The sequence below is a fragment of the Pieris brassicae genome, chromosome 4, assembly GCF_905147105.1.
Source record: "Pieris brassicae chromosome 4, ilPieBrab1.1, whole genome shotgun sequence".
Lineage (NCBI taxonomy): Eukaryota > Metazoa > Arthropoda > Insecta > Lepidoptera > Pieridae > Pieris > Pieris brassicae.
In genome coordinates this window covers 341,626-359,671 of record NC_059668.1, presented here as the reverse complement: position 1 = coordinate 359,671, position 18,046 = coordinate 341,626, and the positions used below count along the sequence as shown (strand labels likewise).

General features: G+C 32.4%; 1 protein-coding gene across 1 annotated transcript; it reads right to left on the bottom strand.

The window, feature by feature from the left end:
* Nucleotides 1-14,235, bottom strand: LOC123709060 (synaptic vesicle glycoprotein 2B-like). Its single transcript, XM_045660156.1, has 11 exons — nt 14,131-14,235; nt 13,520-13,597; nt 10,199-10,360; nt 7,796-7,963; nt 6,973-7,089; nt 4,784-5,016; nt 4,054-4,226; nt 3,694-3,919; nt 2,742-3,022; nt 1,790-1,917; nt 1-1,024 (listed from the first exon to the last, which is right to left on the bottom strand). The coding sequence occupies exons 1-11, from the start codon at nt 14,162-14,164 to the stop codon at nt 912-914; spliced, it is 1,713 nt and encodes a 570-aa protein (XP_045516112.1). The 5' UTR covers nt 14,165-14,235; the 3' UTR covers nt 1-911.
* Between the last annotated feature and the right edge of the window lie 3,811 nt (nt 14,236-18,046).

Sequence of the window (18,046 nt, the reverse complement as noted above, 5' to 3'; positions counted from 1 at the left end):
CTTTATAACAATATATATAATATACTCAAATCCAAGGTAATAAAAATGAATAAATATTTTAAGTAGTTTTATATCCTCAACATGGTTAAAAACGTTTATGGAAACAATTTCATAAAAATTGAAACTAGACAATACTACTGAATTTTTTAAACGAAACAATATTTGTTTTAGAAATCTACTACAAACAGTCGATGCTTGCATCGCGGCCTTTTGTTATACAGACCTTTGGCCACAATACCATCTCATTTTAAGGAAGATTACCTATTGGATGCCTGTCCAGGAGATGTCTGATCTGATGAAATCTTACAAGCAACATTGTCACCACCTTATAGACTGCATTGTTTTACATATCCAGTTTTATTGAATTTTTGTAGTCATTGGTGGTATTATTATTATACTAAAATCAGTTATAATTTTTATAATAGTTGCTGGATACAAATTAAAATTGATAATCTCGTAATATTTGCTACTATATAATTGTGATTAATACTTTACTATATTAATGTCAATATATATATATATATATGTATAATTTTTCTAAAATTATGCAAATAGCAAACATAGAATATATTTTCCAAAAGCTTTTTATCCACTTTCCCAATTCGTTGTGGTGCTAATTATTTACTACGAATCGAACGGTGATGTATAAACATTTATCAAAAATACAGATGACTCTAAATTATCTTTTTATATAATTTAAAGACTTGAAAATCGGCTTATTTTGAACAAAAGAGCCACCACGAGTTTTATAAAGTATAAAACGTTTTAGTTATACAAGCAACTATTGTACATTGTCAAACCCATGGCTTAAGATAATTACGCAAAAGGCACTAGGTTAAATTAGGTTCGAGATCCCAATTCAATGGCTATAAATACTATCTCCGATAAACTATCAGACCATCATATTATTACTACATATGTGTTGATATGTATCGTTCTAAGCCAAATGTTTTTTCTGTATCCGTCCTTTCCTCTTGGTCCTTTGTCTCTTCTAGCTTTATCATCATTATACCACCAATGGATACTGAAACAATGTATTTTATTATACATTATTAGAGGCGTAATCATAACTAGCTACGACAATACTATGATTAACAATACAATTCTATATATTTCAATAAGTATAAATTCTCGTAAACCCAAGACCTTTCGGAGACTACTATAACTGTTATATGTATGTATAGCCTGCAAGGACTCGGAATGACGTAGTCAACTTTTGAGTTAAATACTGATGTTTTTCTTATCGGAACAAAAATCCGAACATATGACCTTGGGATGGAGTTATTTCTTTCCTACATTGAGTAACCTCAACTAAACTTTTAGGTAGAAAGCTTAAAGCACGTTTGTTTAAGTCACTAACAGCTTTTTACAAGATTTGAGTAATTTAAAGAGAAAATTAATACTACATATATTTCCAAAAACATGGCACTTCAAGTTGTTTTATTACATATAAAGTGCTATTTACGGAGGATTAGTCCTCCGTAAATAGATACAAAGTTGTCTGGTTGCATTAAATTCAGGAAACAAGAGGAGAAAATTGCGACTGAACAAATTTTTATTTACATCTGCAAAATTGACATACATATTTTGACAGGCGCAATAAAATATAGAGAAACAGTTTTAGTCACTCCGCAGAATATATTCAGAGTGCAATATGAACCACGGTAATGGTCATACACATATGTACACCATAGATGGAATTAAATATTATCAAAAATACTTTTAACAACAGTATTATGTCCACGATTAAATAAGTTATAATGACATTTAAAGTCTTGGTAATACTTACGTGCTAGTAACGCAGCAACCGACACGAACGGCGCTGGGCAGGAGTAGTCAAGCAACACACCCACAGCAAGGTTGGAGGCAACTCCTCCAGCGCGACCCCACCACGCACCCCAGCAAACTCCGAGACCACTGAAAAATTACAAAATCAATTATTAGGATTTATTTTAAATACGAATACTGAAGTACGGTGACCCTTACATTAACTCTCAAATATACATACATACATACATACATAAATATTGTTTTTATGTAACACGGGGCAACCGGGAAGTAGGGTTTACCTGATATTAAGTGACACCGCCGCCCATAGACACTCACATTGCCAGAGGGCTCGCAACTGCGTTGCCGGCCTTTTAAGAATCGGTACGCTCTTGAAGGGCCCTAAGACGAATTGGTTTGTAAATACATCCGTGAACAGCTGGTTCCACATAGGAAATTATTTATCGCACTTTTGTACTATTTTTTTGTATAAAAAATGGTCATAAAAGACTTTCTTAACAAATAAGTAGCATATGTTACGGAATAGCGCTAATTCGTAGGAATGTGCTGTCTTGTTCTCTGAGCAGTTGATCTAAAGATTAGATCAAACGTATTATACTAATTGGGTCATTCAACAGGATGAGGTTAAGGAGGACGTTAAAAGTTAACGAAACAGTTAACTATTTCATACTATGACTTTCACTTACACCGCAAAACAGAGTTTATGTGAATCCACAACGGTGTTTTACTAAACAAAATCGTAAAAAAAGAGAGAAGTATATGTGCATGAAGATGAAGATGTCTGACCTTGTTAGAAAGATTTATTTATTTTGAAATCTCATGAAACAGCATCTTTTTATAAATAAAACATACCAAAATAATTGTATTTTACAATTCACAAAAGTCACGTATTGGCCTCGATTTTTACGATCATGTACGATCTATTAGCAAATAAGAAAATAAACTAAATTTACCTTAGTTTCGCTGGTAGTGCATGTAACAACAGCCTTATAAGCAGGACATTCCCGTTTAATGATGCGGCATTCAAAGCTGCAGCCGCCGCAACAGCAATTTTACTTGACGCAGTACATGCGCACACACATGCTGCCAGACAGGCACACGCCAGTGCGCAAGCTAATGTGCAAATGGTTGCGGCTCTTTTGACCCCCTGGCCCCCACCGCGGGAGGATATTAGGGCGCACGCTGCGTTCCCAAGGACACAGCATGCCCCCACAATTAATCCCGAAGTAAACACCTAAAAATTTAATGAATTATAATACATCTGAAAAAAATTTGTTTTGTTCAAAATTAAAAGTTTATTAGTAGTATTGAAGATATCGCAACTACAAGTTCCTTAAAATATCTTCGTTTTTTTTATTGTGATTGGAAACGGAACTACCCACCGTTTCGAATAAAATAATACGGTGTGTATGATTTTGTGATGTGTTTTCATATTATATAATTGAGTCATAGTTTAACGAATCAAAGTCCGAATATTGTTACGATCTATCAGAGCAGAGCATATGCCTCGAGTGGGGTCGAACCGCCATCTTGGCTTTGAATAATGCGTTCAGAAAACACGGGGTAGTACTGATTGAGTATTGTGTGGAGCATTGTGGTGATAAGAGAACCGATTTGGGTCTAGTAGATAATGATTAAAAGTGAGTTCAGTGCCCAGAACCTGCTCGCTGCTCGTTGTAATTTTAGCTAAAAAAATAAAATAAATCTATCTAACTTAAATATTGTACGATAATTATTCGTGTCTCACTTGCTCGTACTTTAATCACATGACACCCACTCTACAACCTTTTTTTTATATCTGTTCCATAATCATTTCAAATAGGCACAGCTGATCAACCATCTGTGCCTAACACTTAAGGTGTCCAAAATACCAAACAAATTTTAGTCTAATTACATAATACTCACAGATTCGTTAATTCCCTCATGACACGGTTCGCGAGAGTCTTCAAACTTCGTACTGCCATTGTACCTGTCCACTTCAGTAGCGAAATTATCGTAAATTTTAGGCAAATCTTTCCAAGCTATGTTGGTGGCATTGAACAGTTTGGCTTGCTCAGGTAATGATGATTTACAGTCCTTGCCTTGCATTCGAAGAAGCAATTCTGGGATCCAAAGGTTGAGCCCGAAACCACTTAAAATAAATAGATAATAATAGTAACAATTTATTTGCTTCGAAAATGTATTTATTAAACAATTAGTTTTAATTATGCAAGAAAAGGACATTCACTCAGAAGTGAGTCTAAGTAATTAATAAAAACAACTTACGCTGCCATATTCGCGAAGAAAATGAATAAAATAAGAGAAGATTTCATTGCGTATGCCTTGGATACAAACAGTTTCAAATCTTTCAGTACGCTTACAAATAATGCTTTAGTTCTACTCTCTTCTCCGCTTAGAGATTTAGTCACAAATATGTTGTCTTGAATTATCTTCTTTATCTGAAAAGGCAATAAGTACACCTGTAATGCAACTTGGCCGAGGATTCTACAGCTACATAATACGAACATCCCAAATAAAATTGGTAGAAGCTCGCTTCTAGAAAAAATACACTTCTATGTTCCTGCCTACCAGACTCGTAATCATGTTCTTTTTCACGTTTGTCCGATCAACACCACATTTGCAAACAGCTCAGTTTTGTATAGCTCAGCCGGGACTTACAACGACCACTAAGCCTAGACTTGTTTGGGCTATTGCGGAATATGCTTAGGAGTACGAATACCTATAGCGCTAAATCCCCTGAATACATGCCCTCACTTTTACACCATCACATAGAACAGCCCAATTAGGTATTACGTATTTAGTATTTTTATCAATCTTTTCCTTTCGTCAATGTTCAAACCTTTTCGTATATACATTTATGTATTCTACCTTCGGCTATATGTTTAATATAATTGTTTTATTATATATAATTTATGATATCTTAGGATTACGAAATAAATATAAGTTAAGACCTTTTTGCTATTCGTGACTCCAGTGAAATGACCTTACAACGTACCTTGAACTGAGTATCAGATCCATTATTCTTCTCGTTGATATGCTTCAAAATGTTCAAAGCCTCATCAGCTCTATTTGTATCAGTCAAAAGTCTAGGGCTTTCGGGCAAGAAGATCAACCAAAGGCCTGCGATGAACCCGGGTATGCTTCCAACAGCAATGTACAGCCTCCAGGAATGAGTGGGGAGGATTGTTGATGCTCCAGAGTTGAAAGGAATGACTAGCCATGCTACAGCTGTGAATTTTAATATTATAGTGGAACAATGTTTAAAAATAACAATATATAGTTTTAAAAAAATACAATTAATGCTGTTTTAATAGAAACGTAAACTTGATAGGTACTTAAAACGTACTTGCTTATAATTAATGCAATAATCAAAAATCTAAACGCAGTCAGTTAAAACTAGCGTCGTCATTTGATTGAGGTATGGATTTGTATGGTAAGACTGATAAAATTAAAAAAAAAAATATTTTGACATATAATTTCAATATTTTTTTATTTGAGTAATTATATCACTAAGTATAAACAATATTGGCCTAGTGGCTACAGCGTGACTCTGATCCCTGATATAGGTTCGATCCCGGCTGTGCACCAATGAACTTTCTTTCTATGCATTTAACATTCGCTCGAACGGCGAATGAGAACACCATGAGGAAACCGGCTTGCCTTACACCCAAAAAGTCGACAGCGTGTGTCAGTAGGCTGATCTGCCTGATGGCTGATGGCTGATGCCTACTAAGCCTATTAGATTGACAAACGATCTTTAAACTGATAGAAAAATCATAGGCCCAGACCTAAAAAGTGTTGCGGCACAGATTTATTTCATATCACTAAAAACATCGTCACAAATGCATCAATACATAACTTATTATACTATCGATTAAGACATTTATTTTGAGAAGATCTAGAACTCAAGAGCATAGAAAGTCTAGGTTACCGAGATATTATTGTATCAATAGTCAATACGCCCAATTATAAATGTAATGCATAATTAATATTTAGTTTTTGTTTATACTGACATCACGTTTCTCCTCGTAAGTCGTCAGTCAGTGTATTAATGCGTAATTCATGCATTTAATATAAACTTTTTGCTACAATAATTATGGATATAAATTAGATACAAAACTGGATCATTTTTTTATTAATTTATTTTACAGAATAATCTAAATCTTAGTATGTAATATTTGAAAACCACTGTTGTTTGTTTTACCGTAACAGCAGTCTTGCCGGGAGCGCGACAAATTCATATGAAAACAATTATTCAACATGTTTTTACGTGGCCTAACGTTATGCTATATAATAACATAGCGGGTATTCCATTTATTAGCAGCAAATATTTCAACGTTCTCTCAACATAGACGTTGTTTGCTCGCGAAGTACAGAGCATAAACTTGCGTTACAGCTCGGGCCTATATTGAAGAAACCTTTCAAATATAGGACTACAGTAAGCAAGTTCCAGAGGACTCTGATAGACACAGCTAGGTCATACTTTTGTTTAGTTTGTTTATATTATACGTAAGATAACGACAAATGTAAATTCACATCACCTTAGACACTACGCTTCCGTGCTAGGATATATTCAAACATATTATATATATATAACATTCAAATAAATTAAGGATCTAACTTCAGCGTAGGTTTAGCGGCGATGATGCAGCAAAATCTATAAGCATGATTGATTTACCGTTGTGTCAGCAAGTGCCGAATTATATTACTAGAAAGTTCTAGATCGCTGTTTGAATGACAGGTATGTTAATCTTATGTTTTTATCTGAGTACTAAACCGTGTATGATTAACTGTTAATATAATGTATGCATTCAATTTGGATTGGATTTAACTGTAAAAAGTTCGAGTAAATCCTGACAGTTTTATGAATGCCAGATTTAAAATTAATTGTTGTTAGAGTAGATTTTCTCTTTTTATTTTTATTCAAATGTGAAAGTCTACCCACGTTATGTTAGCTTCTTTAAAGTCATTACCAATATTTATATTGCTCAGTAAATATTTGCAGAATATTTATGAAATACAGACAGTATTACAATTATTTCAGTCCGGTTTAAATATATACAACTGTACCGATGTTTGATGTGCTCTTTTGTATGGTCAATCAGACTTTTATTTAGCCAATATTCAAAGTTGTTTTATTCAAGAATTAAAAAATCCAATAATATAATATAATGTAAAATTTACCTGGTAATATGAGCCAAGCTGCGACAAAACTCATACCAACTATGTCCAAATAAAACTGCCGTCTCTTAACACCTACCAGATCTGATAGATATGTAAACACCAGTGTGGAAGGCGCACCTAAGGAAAATTACAATAGAATAAAATTGTGATGAAAAATGACTAGGTGGACATGTTCAGCGACTCCATGGAGACCATTCTCCGAGTCGTTTTAGAAACCTTACTGTGTTAATTATTTGCTATTATTATTATTTTCTTTATTCCTACATAATTATGTATTTAAATTGTATATTCGCGGATGCTTGGCTGACCCCTTGCGACTTCTTCAATACAAAAGGCAGCCTCGAGAGTTGTGATATATTGTGGACTATACCCGATTATGAGGAAGTTGCGCGGATCTTGTTAGCGCTGCTTAAGTTCTCATGTCATTTTTATACATGTATATTCTTTCTATAACATATTTTCATATGTATCTGATCGTCGTCCTTGTAACATGTGTCATGTTTGAGAGTAAAAATAAATATAATTTTCTTTATACCAGAGAAGGAGGCTTACTGATGACAAATGTTTGTATTAACTATCAGACTGAAAGATTTTTCATAGAAAAAAACTATACACATGTGCATACAAAAATTAAGTTTATAATGGTGTTTAATGTATGTTAAACTCATAGTAGAGCTCCTGTTGTTAAAGGCCAAATTTTAAGAATTTATTTTCTTATATTTCCGCCTCCTGTATTTTGACCTATTAAAAAATATGTTGTATATTTTATAATAACTGGCAATGGTATGTAATAGTAAGTTTAGGCCTTGTAGTTTAAACTTACCAATTAAAAATCCGTTAATCGATCTAGCAGCTAAAAGCAATCTGTAGTCCGTTACAGTACTCTGGGCCAGCAATAGAGCAGAATCTATTAGGAGTGTGATACTAAGTATATTTTTTCTGCCAAAAACATCTCCTACAATGCCCCAGAAAAATGCAGACGCTACGCCACCTGTGAAGAAAACGTCGTAGTGAATAAAAACTTAATGTAATGTCACATGGTCCTTGTAACTGTAAAAATTATTATGTAAATTTACATGATATTCGGAGTGAAACTAATCTACTAACTATTGATCTAAATATATCTAGTTAAAACATAGTCAACAGACTCCGGTATGTTAAATAGTATCGAGCGTGACTTCCAAGAGGACTTAACTTATTTAAGAGTGGGTAATATAGATTAAAAAAAATCGTATGACGTAATAATGACTAAATAATAGTAAAATTAGCACCCAAGCGCACCTTTTAAGTAATTTCGTATTAAAATAATCAGAATTTCCCTAATTGGAGTTATTAGCGAGTGTATAGTAAAATTGACAAAAACTGTTTAACTCCTGTAATAGTAAAATTATTGAATAAGTTTATTCATAAGTAACTACGAACTATTTAATATACACAGACGATTCATGTATGTATCTTATATGCTTTAAAAATGTATTATTAATATAGCTTTATTAATGAATCCATACATTGGTTAGTTAACGTTTCTTGATATAAGTATTAGTTGTGTTAGTACATGAGGTAAAATTAAGTTGTTTTTTTTTATATTTTTTTATTAATAGTTAATGGATAGAAAAATATTTTTGGTGTGAAACTTCTTTATCGGCGTTGTAATAAAAATTACCGTCACATTTTTCGGTTACGCGTCACATTATTCCATTACGCTCCATCTTTTTCTTGTCCCCACCACGGTAGATTCGAAGAGATTCGAAGCCATTAATAACAAAAATATATAAAAACGATAACAATGATTAGTAATAATTCTATTAGAATTAATGAAATTCTGAAATAATCTTAGCAGTAATAAGGTAAAATGAAATAATTATAGTGTTTGTATTCGTGTCTATGATAATAAACGGTGTTAAACTTTTCTTAACCAACTCCTGTGAAGTTGCATATAATAGATATTTTTTCGAAAAATAAGGTCATAAGGAAGTTTCACTTCTTACGTGTGTACACGCACACACTTTTTATTTGATAGGCGTGTTGCCTTTGAAGGAGGACTATACTATTACTTTAAACAATTGGAGATCGCATCTCTTAGGGAAGATCCCAACGGGAGTCGACTCCACAGTTCGCTAGTGTGACTTCTAAAGCAGACCGTGAAAGACGTCCGTACAATAGATTTTTAATATTCTTTTGTTGAATTTTGGCCAACAAAAGGTTGTCTTACAATTATTTCAAAGGACGCTCATATAACAATAATTGTAAACCAAATTATAACTTTTACGTTATGCGTTAGGTATAACAGACGTCTCTGACGATTACGTTGTTTACTTCATTTGGCGGAAGGGTTTAATTGGCTATCAATCAATTGATTTAAATTCAAGATAACTGCGACGCGTTGGAGCTCTAGGTTTTCTGAGATACACTTCAATGAGTCGTACAATATATATTTAAAGTTATATCAAACTAATATTCTTTTATAGCAGTGTTAGCAGCTGGCTTCAGCCGTAGATTCGATCCCCGTCTGTGCACCAATTGCCTTTTTACTATGTGCGCATTTAGCATTCGCAAACGGTGAAGGAAAACATAGTGAGGAAACCGGCTTGCCTTAGACCCAAAAAGTCCACGGTGTATGTCAGGCACAGGAAGCTCATCACCTATTATCACATTCTATTTTTCTATTGCTGATTAAGCATGTTTTCTTTATAACCAATCGATCGTCCTGTACTGTAATATTGTGTATTTATGAAGTTTAAGTTTTTGTTTGAGGTTGCCTAATGTGTGAAAATTGTGAAGACATATTTTGTTATATATTTTCAGAATACATGTCGTTTCAGGACTTATAATTAAATCGGAATGTACCAGATTATTAAAAATTAAACAAAGAAGTGTTTATTTAATGTTTAGTAATCGTAAACCAAAAAGTCTGATGACTACGATTTACAGCTACAGCTACAGCTACAGCTGTAAACCGTAGTATAAGTATAGTATATATAATAATAATATATATGATATCGTAGTACAGTATAAGTATAATAAGAACTGTATATTTATGATGTTTATTGTTATTAAAACATACATGTCACTTACATGAGAATATATACTAACTAATACACACATACATTACGCTTATTATTGCAAAGGCAACTGTATATTTAAAAGATTAAAATAAGTACCGATAATCGAATCTGGAGATAAATAACCCTAAGCTGCTTCGCTGGTCTTCATCAAATCTACTTACCACTCATAAAAGCCATGTTAATTAATCCGGCCTGATAAGTGGTCAGTTGGAGCTCACAACGTGCAGCAGGAAGGACGTATGACATCACACAGTTCTGCACGCCTGTAGTGAAGAACGCGCAAGCGCACGCCCCTAGGACGCTGCGACTGAAGCGGCCATAACCTGCAATGAATTCCTCATTTAATATCCTTATAATAATCTATTTTAAGAACTCCTTATTTATATTATTGTATATCATATGGGAGCCAAAAACATACACTTGACATTCTTGTGCATAACTATCTTTCTACTTTTTAGACTTAAAATCTTTGTTATTAAAAATAAAAATATTCATTGATTTGAAAACTGATAAATGTAAAATAGAGACATTCAATGAATATGAATGAATATATTATATATATATATATAATATATTCATTGAATATATATATAGAATTTGATTTTCATTAGAATCCTATTTTTATATAACAAAAACGCGTATAAATCGCAAAATATGTTAAAAAGCGCAAAACTCTAAGACGACAGGAATTCTAGGGATTTTTATTGAGAGAAAATTGCACGGAAAAACCTAAAAACCAGTTTTTCTATACCGGAAAAGCGTACAGTCCCTATGGGATAGCATATAATAAGTTCCATATGTTGGTATTTCGCTACGAAAAAGGTGGGCTAAAACATATAAAGGCGAAACGAAGTCAGAGGGGGAAGCAGGTTTACAATATATTTTAAGATTAGCGGCCAATTGGGTTGGCAATAAACTTCACCGCATATCCTATTGAACAATAATATATCGAACAATGACACACTCACCGTGTTTATATAACTAAGCATTGTCTGAGATGACACGAAGATCCAAATAATAATAGTCACAACAAGATTAGCAAAAGGAAATTGGCGACGTGAAATTTAATTTCATATAAACGAAATAATATTCATAAATTGTTTTTATAGATCAATGCTATTATTATTATTATTAAAGCTTTATTAATTAATCCATACAACAAGTGGTTAGTTTATATTCCTTAACATTAGTGTTAGTTGTGTTAGTATAAGTTTTAAAAAAAGGATTTAAGTTAGTGGTGTGGTCTTTTTAGTGGTGTATGGCCCCTTTTAGGGCAAAAGCGACAGATCAATGTTACACAGATTATATTATAATACAAATTTCCATAAAAAACATTGTACTAAAGACCTCTTTCCTCCTTCCTTTAGAAGTAGGTTAAAAAAGGACGGACTGGCATACGGCAACAGGTGCGCGGTCATAAATAAAAATCAAGTGTCATAAACCAGCAACTGCAAAGGTTTGTCCATTTTACGACTGAAAACGCATTCCGAGGTCGTGTCAAAGGTCATGAAAACATTTAGTTTGTTTGCCAATGTGAGGTCAGTAGGACTATTCAGAAAGCTTCTTAGAAACTTACTAAAAATAGCATTTTATTTAGTTAAAGTTACTTTGTTAATTAATTATAATATTTTATTGCATCCACTTCAAGTTTGTTAAAACACAATTATCTACGTAACTATCGTCAGGTGCATTGTTAGATGTTATAAAAATAAAGATTATACAATCGTAAGCTTAATAGTCAGCTTTAATAAAATGTAAATATTTAAGCTTGTTGCAGCGTCACACAATGTCAAGGTTAGAGGGTACGTTGTTATTATAAATATTGTTTTTTAAATATATTTATTAAAGCAAAATAAAATTTCAAACATTAGAAATGACCCCAGTAATATCGGTTGTAGCTGTGCTGTGATCAATCTCATCCGTACGTTCAAACGAGGGCCGTGCACCAATAATTCTGTCTCCAATACACTCGCTCGTACGGTGAAGGAAAACATCCTGAGGAAATCGGCACGCTATGCAAAAATCGACGGCGTGTGTCAAGTCAAGCCTGATTATTTACTTGCATATTAGAAAATTCATTTCTAAACTGAAATTCTATTTATTGTAATGCCTCTAAAACTAATAAAAAACATCTCTACATATTATAATAAAATTCCGCGATAAACTCAAAAATGAGCGAACTTATTTTCGGTGTTTCACACATGTATATAAATATAGGTTGATAAAATCTTAGACGATATCTGGGCGAAGCCGCGGTCGGTAGATATAGCTTAAAAAAGGGGTGTGGTTACGCAATAAGTTAATAGAAGATAAGACGGTACAAATCTAACACAAACTAGCTTTTATCTATGGATACGTGCAGTATTTCCGACACACGTGCTGATCCAGCCGTTAATATAAACAAAAAAATCACTATCAACGTTACGTTTCATTTTTTAGATCTTTCTTTTTAGATTTTAATAACGCCTCATGTTGGCGAGTTATAAGGCATGTTTCTGATATATTTAACCGATATTTTTTATTGATATTAAAATTTAAAATGTTGATTTATTATTTAAAAAAAATGTGTCAATTTTCAAGCGAATATTTAGGCATATTCTACATTCATATTACGAGTTACGCCCAGTTCATACAATTCAGCAGTTTTTAAAGCATTGATTAACACGCATTTCTAGGCAAATAATGTTGATAGTGATGAATTATTAGAATAGTAAAAAAAATATTAATAAATATTCATTAATTTATTAAAAGTATTATGTAAAATAATGTAAAATACAATGCAGCTTATTAGTATAGAGTGAACGAAATAATTAGTTTTTACACAGTTGGTTGACTCTTAACCAGTTATCTTTGAAAGGGAATACAAGAAAAGCCTGTCACAATTATTTCAGAAAAGAAGAGCGGGAATTTAAATACCGTTTAATGACGTCGGAGAGGATCTTATTGCATCAGCTGTCAAAGTGCCCAAGAGAGTTTTAACTTTTGATTGATAGTGGTGTTGCCGGCTTTATTAATTAACAGTTGTACTGTGTATAGAAATTGCGTCGCGCAACCACAAATATGCTTATTTCCTATTTGAAATAGATAAACGCAGTTACTGGACTGATTTAATTGTATCACCGCATTTACGCGAGTAACGAGGCTCTATAATATTTCGTTTCGCGGAAAAACCTTTTTTTAGAATTGAGGGACAGTTTCTTTGGTTGAACGCACTAGCAATCGGATCGATCTTAGGATCCATTAATTCGAAATAAAGTTATTATTTTTAATTACATAACATTACTCTACCTCCGAAATAACACAGATGAAACAAACGTCAACATCAGATCCTATAGTTGATTAGTTTTAGGTAGAGAAGGATTTTTGTCTTGCAGTATCGAGAGATTTGTAAATTCTTAAAAAATATATATTTTAATACATAAAAATATTTAATAGGATTTTATAATTATGATGGATTTCAAATTGGGGTGTTGCAAACTCACCAGCTGTGTCTAACGCAGTTTCGAAATCAGCAATTTCCAACGGCGTTTCTTGTGACTCCCCATTAACTCTCTGGGAAGCTGTAATGAATAAAAAATTTCAACTTAATCACGCAGATTTTGTGACTTAGTTATGACCTATGCCAAAAATATTGGCTAATAGACTATAATCTATACACGCACTAGACTATCACCATTTCTTCATTAATCAATATTTTATTTCTTGAATTGTTTTGTTGAAATAAATGTAATTATAAATTGAAGTTTGCCCAATGACCAGTTGCGTTTACAAACTTCACAATTGTTTTATCGCGTTGTTTGGCTCGTGATAAAAATTGTTTAATACACGAAATTGTCGAGCTATTCTTTGACCGAACGCTTGAATATTTAAATATATGATTTACAAAATAATCTCTCTAAAGAGTTTAAAGTTTGAGAAACAAAATTAACAATATAAAAATACTCTCTAAATACTCAATACATACAAAAAATAAAATAATTATGAAATATAAATAAATTTATTTGATTAATAATCAATTATACCACACTAGATGCAATATAAATTATTAATACAACTAAGATAAATGAATAATTAATAATAATGTATAACTTACGATTACTGGTCTTCGGCGCTACCTTACACACCATTTTGCCACTGGTTCACAAACGCATTTACGAAGCCTCGGCGTGCGTGTATGACTGCGTCCGTCCAGGCACTGACCGACCATGGCATTGCTACTAATGTTTATCACATATCATACACAGAGAAAGTGTAGTGGATACATAAATCATAATAATATCCTTTTGGTCACATCCGATGATTTGCGAATAATATATATGTGAAGTCAAGTTCCGCGAGGCATAAAGGTCTGAATATAGTAATTATCGAAAGGACGTTTGATAATTAAACATATTACTTTTCACTGCTTTTCAATTGGACATTCTCAAAAATTCGTTCAAATAGATGTTAAGAGGTCGGATTTGGGTGTAATCTTCGACTTACGGGATAAATCTTTCTTGTCATACTACTACGAGGCGCTTCCCGCCTTCATAACGAAGACCTGGAAATTTTAATGGTAAAAAGAGTATAACTATAAATATCTATACACATAATATATATAGTTTTCTATATATATATATATAACGAGGAATGAAACCTTAAATCGGGAGCCTATTGATATGCGAAATACAATGCCACGGGCGGCGGTATCACTTTTCTTCCCGTTAGCCCCGTCCTATAAAAAATCTAAATAAATTTACGCTTAGGCGTCACGACTGTGGCATGAAAAACCAATGTTTTCTATTACCTCTGTATTGTTTTCTACTGCATTGTATAAAGAATATTTAAAATATGTCATATACTATAAATATCTGAAAGGTTTCTACAAATACCTACGTAATTGCGTTAACTTACGAGTAATTTTCATATTTTTTCCGACTTTCCATTCCGACATTTTCTCACTTATTTGTTGTTCCGATACAATTCTGTTAGAAATAGATGCGACGCGTGTCTAATAATGAGTTAACAATTGACAGTTGGACGTACGTAACGATTGACACAGACAGCTTATCGACAATCTACCCGCAATTAATTCGAAAATGTTTTGTTACCCTCTAAATTAAGATAAGATGTTTAATTTTAACTGCATAAAAGTGTACTTAAAACAATGCTGGTTCATCATATGAATTGTTTGACGGTAACTTTATATAATTAATGTGAATATGTAAAAAAAATACAATAAAAATCAAAACCAACAATACACAATCTGTGACGTAGAATCATCTTGTTTAATACTTACTATACTCTGTAGAAGTTATGTACCCAACACAACTGGTACATTTCTATGTCTGTACATTTAATACAGCGTACGAATCTGCATCAGTCCGAATCTGTTCGGTTTCCTAGACAATTTGAAGAATTCAGTCACTTATAGTAATTTTTTTATTTAGGATGCGGTGCAACGTGATAGGGAAGTCTGTGATCGAGTTGTTTTTAAGTTTAAGTAACCTCCAAGTCAACAGCGATACTGCTTTTATACCTTTGTTCTCTCTGGATACATACGACAACTCTTTTATGTGAAAAGTTAAAAGTTCTATATTTTAAAGGTTTCGCTATACATTTACGCTTTTAATGGCCTTCGCTTTGTAGAGATATATTATTTTTATTTCGGACTTTAGAATCATTACTTTTTCATGCGTGCGTCATCATGAAATCATTTTGTTATTTTGCTATGATTTTTTAACAGGCATGCAGTGTTATCGTAAAAAGCCAAAAACATTTTTCGTCACCTCAAGCTAAGCTAAGCTTAATCTGAGAAATAATCCTATTAATGTAAATAAAATATCTTTATTACGACAAATCGGTACAGGACAGTTTTTCAGCCGCTTACCACCACTATCTTGAACCAGCTGCCAACTAAAGTATTTCGGAACCAATTCGACTAAGGGTCCTTAAAGTAAACAGCGTTTGTACAATTAGCATTGAAAGTATTTTTTATTGCGACATATTTTTTTTCATATTATTAAACATTAACATTTAAACATATGATTATGACATAACATAATATAAGGTAACAATTAAAATTAAAATGGTATTGTCTTAGAAGAATTACAAAAATGTTAAGTTATGAACGTTTCCGTGACGTATTCTGTATCATTTTTTATCAAGCTAGTGCGAATAAAGCGAAGTTTTTTTCTATATTATATTGTATTACTTTTTTGAGCAGTTTTGGCCTAGTGGCTTCAGCGTGCGACTCTCATTCCTGAGGTCGTAGGTTCGATCCCGGCTGTGCACCAGTGGACTTCATTTCTGTGTGCGCATTTAACTTTTGGTTTCGGAAGGAAACCTTCGCGAGGAAACCAACTTACCTTAGATCCAAAAAGTCGACGGCGTGTGTCAGGAGGTTGATCACCTACTTGCTTATTATATTGACAAATTATCATAAAACAGATCGAGAAATCTGAGGCCAAGACCTAAAAAAAAAATCAGAAATATTACAAATAAAATACCCTATCTTATTCCCACCTGAGAGATATGTATATATAACGAATTCAACTGAGGGTCGTAAGTCCCAAGAGCGTTTCAAATCCTAAAATGCCGGCAACGCTCTCCCCTCCTTGCTGTGTGTCTCCATGGACGGCCTGATCACCATACTCAATACTGTCAAAAAAATCTATTGATATTTTAGATAATAATTATCTAACTATCAAATTTCATTATCAGGACCACTGTAAAGCGTTTGAAAAAATATTGTTGCTACATTGAACTTAGTCTTAGTTAATTGACACACCTTTAAGAAATAATATTCGTACTAAATATGCTACAGAGATTAACTAATCATGTGATTAATCTAAGTTATTTATTCTAAAAATACATGAGGTAATTTTAGTATTTTCCACATTCCGCCTTTTCTCTTGCGAAGATTCCAGTCATTGGCGCCGCCTGTAGCCGCATTAATAACTCAGGAACCTAGCCACTTGATAGGGTTCCCAATTGATGTCTTAAGTTAATTAAATCAAAATTAATTTAATTCTTTATTGAAATGTTTTAAATGATTAGATATATATTAATGTTATTTAATTAATACCTATTCAAGACTGATTAATATACTCTTAGGCTCCTGTATTATCTACTAAAAATATATAATCGAAAGGTAAAATTATATGTAATATCTGAAAATTTATTAGTGCTTTAAAACGTTATGTTTTGTAAGATATAATTCCGCAATTAAGATTAATTTTACAGCCCTGTCCAGTAAGTTATAGTTACCATAGAAATTACAAGATTTTCGATTTGTATAGGCCATACGCTGATCCATACTAGTCTTAGATACTATGGTAAATTAAAATTAAAGTGAATTAATTAGCCGTTGAGATGGTGTCTCAAACGCGCTATGAATAAAAATTTTTTTTAACAAATTATTTTCTTATATTTATTAAAGTTCACCAAATCTTATATCACACTTTTTCTACAGTATATGTTGCAAGTTATCTATTCTAAAACACAAAACAGTTATGGTAAACATAAATGCTACAATAAATTTATTAAAAATATTATACTTCCCATTTTAGTTTTTAGTTATAATAATAATAATTTATTTATTGAAGTTTACCACATCATACTATATTTACAGTATAAGCAACGAGCTATCTTTTTCAAAAAATATATGACAATTTTGGTAAATATAAATGTTACAAATAATTAAAATACAATAAAACATATATAAAATAGAATAAAAATACTACTAATTTTAGTATTTATTTGTTTCCTTATAATAAATAAATTATAAATAGACACGGACCTGTAGAGATTCATCTACAGTATCTGCCATAAACTCATTAAAATTAGCGTTTCATACATCTTTGTAGTAATTCTTTAAAAAGCTTACCAAGTCTTATATTAACATATAATGGCAGATCTATTAAACAATACAAATCCAATATCGACGTTATACAAACTTTTTTTGTTGTTGACATCTGTTTTTATTCATAAGATATAATTCCATAGCATACAGTATGTTCTCATTTCAG